The following is a 13,065-nucleotide window of genomic DNA, read 5'->3' on the forward strand; positions in this document are numbered from 1 at the left end:
GGGGTTCTATGGAAATTAAATAAATGTGTATGGTCTAGCTGATGCATCACTTTATTGGTATAATAGAGTGAAATAAATCATGCTGGGCACAGGTGGTAAAGTGTCACAAGTGGATCCTGCAGTCTTTTATTGGCTAGATAAACATTCCAAAGTTAAAGGTGTACTTGATGTCATGTAGATGATTTTCTTTGGGCAGGCACACACAACTTTGTAACTGATTCCTCGGCTGAAGTCTGCGTTCCATGTGGGACGTGAGGAACATGAGAATTTCTGCTATGTGGGAATGGATATTGCCACTGTTAAGGGTGTAATAGAGATGCATCAGCACAGCTATATTGAAAACCTGCAATACATTCACATGCAACCAGCACGTGCTATACAAAGGGAACAAAAATAGGACAGATTCTTTGGGTTGCAAAGCAGACCAGACCTGATGTTATGTTTGATTTTTGTATTTTGGCATCCATTCTAAAAGAAATGCTACTGTTCAGTCAATTCATGATGCAAATAAGGTGATTCGTAAACTTAAAGCTGAAGAGGTTACTCTGAAATTTCAACATTTGGGTAATAATGATGTTTTGAACTTGATTGTTTTCAGTGATGCTTCGCTGGGAAACTTGCCAGATGGAGGTACACAAGGAGGGACATTTATCACCATCATGCGGGAGAGGGGGTGTTTTCTCCTCTTTGTTGGCAATCTAAAAGGATCAGATGTGTGGTGTGGAGCACCCTTGCGGGAGAGACTCATGTCAGATGTAATAGACAATGCAATCTTCCTTGCCACACTCTTGTCTGAGCTCACTACTGGGACTGTTGAACTAAATGCTCTCACGTTGTATGATGCCCTTAAGTCAACAGGTCATAGAGAAGAGACTTTGTTTAGACATAAGCGGAATCAAAGAGCTCATTCAGAGCAAGTAAATCAAAAAGTTACTCTGGACAGTGTGCTGACTGTCTAACAAAAAAGGGAGCATCGCCTCTATTGCTCTTGAAAACACTTAGTGATTGACTTTGGAATCCAGCCTAAATGTTATGCCCTTAAAAAAAAGAAAGGGGAAATGGCGATTGCATTGGATAAGACGATTGTATTTTGTTATTTTGTTGATTTGTTTTTTGAAATGCACTTTTCAGTAGTGCATCTGTTTTATGGGATGCCTGAATTCATTATTTATTTTCCTTTTTCTTTTAAAGAAAAAAGAGGGAGATTGTTAACTTATGTTGCTCCTCCTCTATTGTACACTTTACGGTACTACCCACACTGGGGTTAAACGCATGCACAGTGAGCACTGTTGTTCAGATGAAAATATGGAGGTAACCGGTGTTGCAGTTCTACTGCCTGTTCACTGTGAATAAAGTGAGTTAAAAGGAATAAATATTTTGTTTATTAAGTCGAAGTCAACACTAAGCACCACTATAGGACTTGCATATACCAGTAACAGTTTTACTGAATGAATATATTTACAGCTGCATGGTTTGAAACCATTTCCCCAAAAACGTTTTTAACGCTGTTCAATTACTCTCCAAATATACACATACACATAATATAATAAATATATTAGTATATACATCAAAACACAAACCTAATGGAGATGTGATACCCAGATACTTTACAATTAACGCGGCACAAGACGGAACACAACGTGGGTAGACGCCATTACATGACGTTTACCTTTACAAACAATGAGAATGTTTGACGTGTTTTGATTGACGTTGATTGATCGATTGAATACTTTATTAACAGTTTGTCAATTCTACAGAGGTTTACAATGATTGTTAAAAGATAACACAAAAAGCCCTATGGGATTGTTTCCATTGTGGTCTTGTGTATTTAATTCATTAAGACATTTAAGGACCTACAATATAATAAACAAGACATAATCAACGCCAGTAGCAATGCATGTACTGTATATATGTACACGTACAGTAAACATGGGTCTTGGGGCTCCTGTCTACAAATTGCAGAGAGGTGCTCTTTTATGGCGGTTTTGAAGGAGGTTAAGGAGTTACACTTTTTGATGTTTGTTGGTAGGGCATTCCACATTTTGGTGGCACAGCAGTAGAACACATTTTACCCCATGTTTGTGCCTAATCTGGGTTGAGCGAGATCAGTGGAGCTCCCTCTCATAACGTATCGATAGATCAGATGATCGGTCATTGGTTGATCGGCTTTGTTACATTTTCACAATAAGAGTCTTATAAAGGTATAAAAAAACATAATCCATAAAAAACGATGAAAATGTTCAAATGTTTTTTTTTGCTGATTTCAAAAACTGTGACCTGTGCTTGTGGACGGGCGGAAGTGAACGGTGTGCGTGTATGAGTTCATATTTCCTACATACCTACTATTAGTTTGTTTTTTATTTTATAAAAAATACAATGAAAACAAACAGGATGAGTTGCTCCTTTTGGTGTGGTTTCTCCATGAAGAGACGTTTGTTCTCCTCAGATTCATTCTGTAGTTTCTGCTGCATCATCACCTGTTCTCCTGACTGACACCTGATGGAGACACACAGGGACATCACATGAGAGGGACGTGTGTGTGTGTGTGTGCGTGCGTGCGTGAATACGTGTGTGTGTGTGTGTGTGTGTGTGTGTGTGTGTGTGTGTGTGCGTGCGTGCGTGCGTGCGTGCGTGCGTGCGTGCGTGCGTGCGTGCGTGCGTGCGCGCGCGTGCGTGCGTGCGTGCATGCATTGTTCTCACCAGTGTGTTCATCTCCATGAGTTCCTTCTCTTTCTGCTGCAGCTGCACCTTCAGACTCTCCACCTGCTGCTCCAACTGCACCATATAAGAGAAAGAAAGAAAGAATGAGTAAGTAAGTTAATATTGTTTCAGGAACAGTACTGGCTCAGTTTTAGTGAGCCCTCATGTCGTGACAGATTGACACCAGCAGAGGGCAGTCATGGACAACCAGTGTTCAGTGATGCGAATGTCTCTAGTGACAGATGCCACACAAACACTCTTTATTTGACTTAGGCCCAATTTCATACAAACTCTTTTAGTATGATCTAACTAAGCAGTGTTTGATAAAACTATAAATACATTGTGTGTTTATTTCATTTGATAAAACTATAAATGCATTGTGTTTATCTAATTTGATAAAACTATAAACGCATTGTGTGTTTTATCTAATTTGATAAAACTATAAACGCATTGTGTGTTTTATCTAATTTGATAAAACTATAAATGCATTGTGTGTTTATTTCATTTGATAAAACTATAAATGCATTCTGTTTATTTAATTTGATAAAACTATAAATGCACTGTGTGTTTATCTAATTTGATAAAACTATAAATGTATTGTGTGTTTATCTAATTTGATAAAACTACAAATGCATTGTGTTTATTTAATTTGATAACACTATAAATACATTGTGTGTTTATTTACCAGACTCTTCTCCTCTTTCTCTGCTTTCAGCTGTTCAACCAGGACCTGATTCTCTGATAGAATAATGTGTTCCTGTTTGAAGGGATGAAGAGAATACAAATAAAACAATAATATCTCAGGAACACCTGGTTGACATTTCATAACATCTGGCAAGAATGTCCACTTGAACTCTACTACAATGTGGGGTTCAAATGTCAACTTTTGATTGAATTGAATTCATTCAAGTCTTCACTATATGATAGAGGCCCTGGAAAATTAGATGCTACATGTCAATGGGCTTTGCTTTCAATTCATTATGACACATTGTGAGAATGTACAAACATGGATGTAACTCCATCTGGCTGGTAGACACAACCAGATAAGAAAAACATATGTATCCATTTGGCAGAGGGTGAATGACATTAGCATATTTGCATTTCCACCAGAATAATAAAATGGATTAAGTCAATACACAGTAGATGAGTGTAATTGTTTATCAAACCATAGTTTCGTCTTCATCTATCACAGACATCACATCAGCCTCTGTCTGGCTGGGAGCTTCACTCATGGTGTCATATCCTGAAGAGGACACCATTGGTCTAGGATGTCTCTTCATCAGCCAATCAGAGACCTTGGCAGGTGACCAGCGGTATGAACTTCCTGGTTCAGATGGTGTTCCGCCGCTCACTGTAACACACAGCAAGATATTTACATTAATACAAATCATAATCATCATCATCGTAATGCACAATTGCATATTTAAATATTAACTCATGTGTTTTCTATCTACTTATAATCATGTCTAGAGCCCGCCTCCTTCCAGTTTCTGCCATACATATAGTGAACAGTCAATAGTAATTGTAATATGTTCTGGCCCACCAACCATCTACATCAAGGTTGTCGAACTCAACCTTTTTTATGTAGGCCTGAGAGCTTCCAACAATCAAACTCTTTGATTGTTGGAAGTCTTTTTTATTGAAGTGATGAACTATAATGTAATATTCAGGAACATATCAATGAATCACAATATGATTAATGCTCATTAATAATCATCATCATCGTAATGCACAATTGCATATTTAAATATTAACAAGGAATACATTTTTAGTTCATGGATTGTTACTGAAATAACTTATATTAAAGTCTAGGTAATATTTGTCAGTTATCTGAGTTATCTTGTCAGTAATCTTTAGAACAGTGATTCTTAAACATTTTTAATTTCAAGGATCCCAAGAGTGTACAAATGGAACATAATGGTCCATTTTGTTCCATTTGTATACTCTCAGAATTACAGTCCTATAAGGGTCAATTTGGTTCCTAACTATCAATCATTTAGCTCGGGACACCCTGGAACCCCTTTAAGGACCACTGGGGGTCCCTGGGCCCCACTGAGAACTATTGCAATTCTATTGATACTCACGGCTATGCATATGGCCTATGTCTTTGCTGTTCCTTCTCCTGACAGCTGGCAGGGTTGGTTCTTCTGGCTCCTTCACCACAAACTTCAACATCCTGTCTATCATCTCCTCCTCTCTCCTCCTCCATTGCTCCTCTTTGTCTCTTAATGTCAGCTTCCTGTTCGGTCTTTCAGACGGAGTCATCTGTCTTGTCTCACGTTCCACCCTGAAGTGTCCTCTGTTCCTCGTCACCATGTCTTCTAGTTTCTCCATCAGCTCTGTCACTTCTGAAATGTCATAGTTGTAGAACTGGAGAACATGGTACCTGTAGCCACATTTCTCCAGGATCCACCTCAGAGCTTCTCCTTCAGACTCTATGTACTCCTCAACACGTCTCTCTCCCAGCCACCGTCCCCAGATAAACAGAACCAGACTGTGTCTCCAGACTCTGTCCCCCAGCAGCTCCATGTGTTCCTCCACTGATCTCCTGTCAGCTTCAGAGAAACTGGTCCTGACATCAACAGTCACCAGGACAGCGTGGGGTCCAGGGGAACACAGAGTCACACCGTGTAGGAGGACGTCTTTGATCTTCTGTGATGGCGGTGTAGTCGACCAGTCTGGACAGTTCACCACACTCACCTTTCTCTCAGCAACTCGTCTCTGTTGCCTGACACATTGTGTCAGTTTAGGCTGGGTTTTAAACTCCTGGAATATGAGGTTTACTGTATGTTAGTCAAAATAATGAATACATGTGACTTGGTTTTAAACAAAACTTTCATTTAAATTACTATTCTGTCTTTATTAAATACTGTAGTTCCACATTGAGCTTGACAGAGACGAACACACATTGGTTTATTATTCTCCATTACTTTGTCTAACAGTGCCACTACAAATTAAACAGTAATTAACTATATGGAATAAATGAACCAAAATATACTGGCTTGAATGTGAATACTTATTCAGTGTAGTGCTACTATGGATACATTATCTGTGACAGTTTGATAAACAGATCACAGTGAAATATGAATATATAACAGAATGAAATGTTACAAATCTATATTTTTGGATTGTGTTAAAATCTGTCAATCATACTTTTAACCACTGCATGTAAATCAAGACAACCATCACCCATGATCTAATGGAGACCCCCTTTTGCAGCAGACTCCCATCTGAAAATATTTTGTGCCGGGGACCCCCATACAAGATTTGAGTTGTTAAACTGAAAGATATCCCAATTTTTTCTAGATTTTTCTAGATTTTATTTTAAAATAGCCGGCCGATCTACAAGCTCACAACACGTTGCATCGCGACACGTTGTGATCTTGTAGATCGGCTATTTTCAAATAGCCAATTTATACAGTGGTTGATCATTTTGACGCTATAGCTTTGCTGGGGACCCCTTGAAACCCCCTCAAGGACCCTTGGGGGTCCCGGACGCCACTTTGAGAACCACTGATCTAATGACAGAATATTCTGTATTGATCACTGACCATTTATTGATCACATGATTCTCAATCATTAAAGACAGCACATACTGTCACATTATCATCAGACAACATGTATATGTGATTTCTATTGTGTTTACATTGATGTATTTCCATCAAATGTATTTACTCACCGTCAATAAAGAGTCTGTAAACACATACTCCTGCAGTATGAAGTTTCCAGCTAAGCTCCTTCCATACTGCTCTCCTCCAACCAACATCAGCCTGACATCTGGAACACTCTGATGTTCTCCTGGAACAAACTATACATTAGTTCACTGAACACTGATATGACTGTTTAGGACTTGGATTCACACATTCACTTCTATTCATTATTATATACAGTATATACAGTACAATGAACACTGATGTGACTGTTTAGGACCTGGATTCACATTCAGCTTTATCCTCAGTGGTGTAAAGTAACTAAATACATTTACTCAAGTACTGTACTCAAGTACTGTACTTAAGTACAATTAAATGAGTGAATTATTAAGCACCTAACTTGTAACATTGCAAATAGGCTATGTTAGGTTTTAATGATGCGGCGACGGGACGCGCGCGTGTTGTGTTGGAACTGTTGCAGGTACGAAGTACAAAGACACTTTCCATCCCTGATATACTGTCTCTGCACAGCGCATAAACCAAACTGCACATGCTTTTGCTGCTCATATCCCTGGACGGGTATGGACTAGTTCATTTTTATTTATAAAACATTCTGACTGAACTGACCACAGAGCTGTACTAATGTATCACTCATGATATACAGTATGTTATCATGAGATCAGTTATGTAAATGTGCTGAGCATTAATACACTGATCGCTATGTCATTCCATCAGCATAATGTCTCACATGTCATTGTTGTCGGGTGGAATCTTCTATGTTCAAAATCGTTCCTTTTTAATAATCATTTTCAAAACAACAATCAAAAATAGAAGATCTACAAGCTCACAATGCATCCCGATTCAACTTGTTGTGAGCTTGTAGATCGGCTATTTTTGCTACTTTTGTGACACTATAGTATGAAAAACTAGGGCATTATTTTATGAAAAAATATTGAAATAAGGAGATACAAGGTTTCTGCCTGACTGCAACGATATGAATAATGCTAAAAAAATAGAGGCCGTTGTACTCCTTACACCCAAGGACTGTAAATGATGGCAAAAATTCACTGAAGTAAATGTCATGGGGTCACACAAATCTATAGGGTTCGTCCAGGAATCTGTCTATTAGTTTATGAGATATTTAATGTGCAAAGTTGACATTTTGGCTTGAGGGTTGCTCTAGAGAAAAGGCCATGGGGTCACCAATAGGGGACATCCTCTGAGGGGCATGAATGTGCTCAGCAACTTACATTATAATACACCCATTAGATATAAATAAATACATGAATATAAGGAAATCACTGCCACACTGACCTTCAAACAGAGCTTTCAGAGCAGCTCTCTGTCTCTGTGTCCTGGTCATGACGGTCTGGGCGTGTTCCTCTGTTTTCCTCTTCCTCTCTGACAACTTCTCTGAAAAATCTCCATCAACTTCATGGTGTCCACCTCTGTTTTCTTCCACCATCTCATCTATCTTCACGAGCAGCTCTGTGACCTGAGTGTCATCTCTCTTCTGATTGTTGAAGACATGATACCTGTTCCCACACTTGTCAACAAGCCAGCGGAGGTCTTCCCCTTCAGCCTCAATGTGCTGCTCAATGCGTCTGTCTCCGTAGGTGAACAGTACCATAGCGTGATTCCAGAGTCTCTGTGGCAGAAGTGTCATGTGCTCCTCTAATGCTACTCTCTGTGCTTTGGTGAATGCTTCATCAAGAGGAACTATCAGAAGAGCAGCATGTGGTCCAGGAGGACAGAGACACACACTGTTCTGGATCTCCAGTTTGTCCATCTCTGAGGTGTCCTGTAGTGGACTGTTGTAGACCCAGCCTGGTGAGTCCACCACTGTCACACGTCTCCCTGCTACTTCACCATCTCTGACCTCACACTGCACTGACCTCTGACCTCCAGCTTTAAAAACACTTCCTCCCAGAATGGTGTTTCCTGCTGAACTCTCCCCAGAGCCCTCCTTTCCCAACAACACAATCCTGAGGCCAGTCACTCCTGCCAGAGAAAACATTGTTTAAGGAACAAAGCTACAATGCCCCCATATACTGTGTGTGTGTGTGTGTGTGTGTGTGTGTGTGTGTGTGTGTGTGTGTGTGTGTGTGTGCGCGCGTAAAATACACTGAAAAGTAACTTTATATATTACTTTGTGTCACAGTAAAAAATAACATACCAATATGTTTTGGAAGTCTAGTTGTTTGTTTCCGAGCATTTGCCCTTGTTTCTGCTCTTCTTCTGATAGTCCTCTCCATCTCTTTCAGTTCCTCTGAGAAGCGTTCTTCTGTCTCATAGTGACAACCATTACTAGCATTACTAGTCACCATCTGATCTATCTTCTCCAGCAGCTCTGTGATCTGACTTCCATCTCCTCTGTCAGTGATGTTAAGAACATGGAAGCGCCCTTCACATTTCTCAGTAAGAGATCTTAAGTCAGGGTTAGATCTAATGAAATCAGGTCTCATGTTTTTTTTATCAGCTACAGTGAACGCCACAATAGTGTGTTTCCACACTCTGTCACTGAGGAGACTCAAATGCTCCTGTACGACTGCTCTGCAAAAAAATTCGCAGAGCAGTCGCATGTCACGGTGCAGAGCAGAGCGTTCGTTGTCGCTCTGTCGGCAGCTCATTTTAAAGCAATCCTTTTTATAGCAATTACAATTTTTAGACACTTTTTTACCAGTCATGTCTGGACTGATCTGTTCACTTTAATTTAACAACCATTCGGATACACAGATCAAGCTTTTATATGTAGTTGTGTGCTGCTGACTGTGTGATACCGGCATTAGCCCTGGGGCTAGTTTGACAGCTAGCCTACCGGGCGCTAGCCGGCTGCTAGGCTGACAGCTGTCTAGTACTAAGGAGAACTTCACCCCAGCCACCGAGAAGAAGACTACTGGCGGATTCAACGCAATAGGCCCAGTCTCTGGGCCTTTGCCGGTGAGTTTCGTTCCGGTCGGGACCTCCTGTGCTGTATGTTTTGTGTCTACTCCTCGCTGTGGGCTACCGTTGTGTAGCCCTTGCGGGTACGTCTCCTGAGCTACACCGCTGCGTGGCGGCCAACTTCTCACCTAGCCTGCTATATCACCCAATACATTGCAGTTACACTTTTACTGGTCAAAGCTTTTTTTCCCCTCAGCAACACGATGGCCTCACTTACCTTGACATCTAACTGCAACAGCTGCCACCGCCTGTCCCAGATAGTGGACGAACTACAGGGAAGGATCTCCATACTCCACCAAATCAAGGACGACGAGACGCTCTTTGATTTTCTATGTCCTGATGTCGTCACCTCAGCCCCAGGAATGGACTCGTCCGACCCCGAAGTATGCATGGGTCCTACCGTATCATCCCGGGCGATGCGTGACTTGGACCTCACTGTCCCAATGGAGGTGCGCACAGGTCCTGTCGCCTCAACCAGGGCGACGCGCGATCTGGACCTCACTGTCCCGGTGGTGCCATCTAACTGCCGGGCCCTGGACGGAACCCGGCCCAGAGCCCGACCCCAGTCGTGTTCCACTCCTGTCCCCTGGTCAACAGTCTGCCGTCGCTCCAATATATCCGATACATCTCATCATGTCCCACTCCCACTGATCTCCACCTCTAATAGATACTCCATTCTGGGCGAACAGGACTTTCCCACACTCCCTGGGCACTATACTCCCTCTGCGCCGCCAGAATCGGGGGGTACGTCTTCCCATGCACCCCCCGACCCCGCAGTGATGTCCAAACCGTCCGCCCCGGTCGCTGATCGCCGCTCTCAGGTGCATATTCTGCCCCCCCGACTCGGTTCCGTGCCGGTGCCAGCGGCCGCACAGGCCACCTGTGAACTAGGTACTAGGCAAAGGGAACAGCCCCCCTCTGCTCGACGAAGAATGTTGCTATCAGCTGTAAACAGACAGGCCAGGGGGTCCCCTCCCCTCAAGCCTGGTGCTGAGAAAGCAGCACCGACGCTCACTGGATCCACTCAGCCATCTTCTACCCCCTGCCCTGGTGCAGTGCCTCCAGCACCGGCGTCCTCTGGAACCATTCATCCCCCTCGTCCACTTTTTTCTCCCACCACACTGATAATCGGTGATTCCATAATCAGAAATGTGCGTTTTTTTAATGCAACCACCATCTGCCTCCCTGGCGCCACGGTAAATATCGTTCAGAAATCACTCCAAGAGTTGTTACCGTCTCTCCCATCCACCATTAAGCGCCTGATAATCCACATTGGTTGTAATGAAACATCACGGCAGGAGTCAGAAAGAACGAAAAAAGACTTCGAAGCCCTCTTCGAAGTCATAAAACAATCCGGGATCCCAACCCTCTTCTCTGGCCCCATCCCCCCACTGCCCCGCGGTGCAGGCGGCCGCTTCAGTAGAATTCTCTACCTCCACACCTGGCTACAATCAGTGTGCAGAGTCCACAAGCTAGGCTACATTGATAACTTTAATCTCTTCTGGAACCGCGTGCCCTTTTTTAAAAGAGACGGTTTGCATCCCAATCTCTTGGGATCTCAAGCTCTAGCAAGCAATATTCAACACGCTGTCCACTGTTGACATACGGGCCGATTTTCAATACCCGAACTTGTCTGTACTCCCGTCCTCACGAACTCGTGATACGTCATCAGTCGCTGCCAAAGTACTGTTCCAATTCTAAGTTCGCATTTGCCTAAGTCCAGACCAAATACCCGGATGGGAACTTGATCCGCCCCCTTTACCGAGCATGCTTCAGACCAGACTCGCTGAGGACTTTACACAGCAGATTGCCCAGAATGCAACACCGCACCGGACCGGAGCGCTGGAAAAACAGGACCAATATGGCGGACACGGACCGCGGTAAGAAATGTCCGAATTATTTTTTTGTTTTGCCACAGAATGTAAATTTAAGATTTATTTTAGGCTTGAATGTTGTTAATTAACTTCAAATCTGTGGCTGATTTGTGCACCGAACTTTCGGACGCTTGTGTAGCCGGCTAGCCGCTGTTAACCCGGCCGCAGATGACCGGCCCGTCAGACCACTGTACCCCGCGTAAGAAGCCTTATTTGCGGCCAGTCCTTTTGAAAGTGTCCGCTGGTTCAGCGGGTCTTCTTTGTAGTGGTTCAAATGAGATCTAATTAGTTGTGGATATATTTATTGGACTTCTATAGTCTCAGCCAATTTTGGGGAGATATAACTGCCTCTGACTAATGTTTGATATGTGTTTATGCGAGTAGTATTAACGTTATTTTACTTCAATTGAAGGTATGCGTCCAGGGAGTTCATTCTGCACTGAGCTGTCAACGAGACTTTTCACCAAGCAAGAGGACTTCATCCAGAGAAATATGCATGTGTTTATCAGTTGTGTTGTGGAAAAAGTACTCACATTTTTAACTTGAGTAAAAGTAACAATACTGCAATGTAGAAATACTCTGTTACAAGCACAAGTCCGGAATTAAAAATGTACTTGAGTAAAAGTACAATAGTATTGGTATAAAAATGTACTTAAATACCAAAAGTTGTAAGTAATCCTTATGCAGAATGTCCCATTTCACAAGTTTTCTAATGTATAAAATGTATAGAAATCTTTTGAAAATAGCAGACCTACAAGTCCTACAAGTGAGCTTGTAGATCGGCTATTTTCTAATGGCCGAAATATAGATATGGCTCAAGTGGTTAATGCATGTTTTGTAATAATAATCTAAATCTACATAGTAACTAGTATTTCAAATAACTGTAGTGGAGTAAAGGTACAACATTTTCCTCTGAGGCATAGTGGAGTAAGAGTAGGCTACTGAAAATTGGAAATATACCAGTAAAGTAAAACTACTGTACCTCAAAATTGGACTTATACAGTACTTAAGTAAATATACTTAGTTACTTTCCACCACTGGTGTTTATTAATATTTATCAAGCTTGATTCATGTCGTACGCCTGTACATAATTCATGTATTTTTTATTTTGTCATTCCGTCAATTTCACTCTGGTTATTTATAGTTTGGAAATAAAATTTGAGGTCCACTCTTATTTGTGTGCGATTTTGTCTGACTAGGCCACTTTGACTTTTGTATGTGTGAATGTAAGTCTTAACTTCTTTTGATGTGCAGCTATTGTTAATTATAGTGTAGCCTACTTAGGCTATTTACTTGTAACTAATATAATCCACAATGACAGCATTATATTTTCAAATGTATTAATAGCCTTAGGCTAAATGGTGTGTGTGTGTGTGTGTGTGTGTACTGTTTATTCGGTTATATATGTTTGTTCTGTTTAGTTTTATATTCTAAAATAAACCACTCACTCAATACACAAGCAATACCTAGGGGGAAACAAATTATTACAAAAAGCCAGAGAAGTGCCATATTACATCACGTCGCCTCGCTCGCCAGCCTCCCGTTCTGATCAACTTTATTCCACACGGGTAATTATTTAGTCCAGTGCTCCCAGACCCTTGCCAACGCAGGCTTCTCACCCGCAATCGCCTCCTGACTCCAGCAGGTATGAGGTATGCCAACAGATACAGGATAGGTGGGCACTATGGACATCTGGGCACCTCGATGTAAAACTGGCTATTTTGTCCAAAATGTTAAAACATTAAATATTTCAAATATGGTCTTAAGTAAAGTACAGTATACATGATGTGAACATGCACGGTACATCATTATCACACTTAATTAAGTCTAATAGTAATACGTTTAACCATTTGAAACCTCTACAGCGGAGGGCTGCGCCGAAATGAGGTTCCACAGCA

The 13,065-nt window shown here is 41.7% G+C and overlaps 1 protein-coding gene across 1 annotated transcript; it reads right to left on the reverse strand.

Annotated features, from left to right (window-relative positions):
* Positions 1–1,937: 1,937 nt before the first annotated feature.
* LOC311065085 (GTPase IMAP family member 8-like) lies at positions 1,938–8,856 on the reverse strand. The gene is made up of 8 exons (XM_084085295.1): positions 8,527–8,856; positions 7,665–8,351; positions 6,380–6,498; positions 4,785–5,466; positions 3,867–4,051; positions 3,386–3,457; positions 2,701–2,775; positions 1,938–2,496 (listed from the first exon to the last, which is right to left on the reverse strand). Exons 1-8 carry the CDS (start codon positions 8,813–8,815, stop codon positions 2,449–2,451), a joined length of 2,157 nt encoding a protein of 718 aa, XP_083941421.1. The 5' UTR covers positions 8,816–8,856; the 3' UTR covers positions 1,938–2,448.
* Between the last annotated feature and the right edge of the window lie 4,209 nt (positions 8,857–13,065).

This window comes from Gymnoscopelus microlampas (assembly GCF_963454915.1).
Source record: "Gymnoscopelus microlampas genome assembly, chromosome: 17".
Classification (NCBI taxonomy): domain Eukaryota; kingdom Metazoa; phylum Chordata; class Actinopteri; order Myctophiformes; family Myctophidae; genus Gymnoscopelus; species Gymnoscopelus microlampas.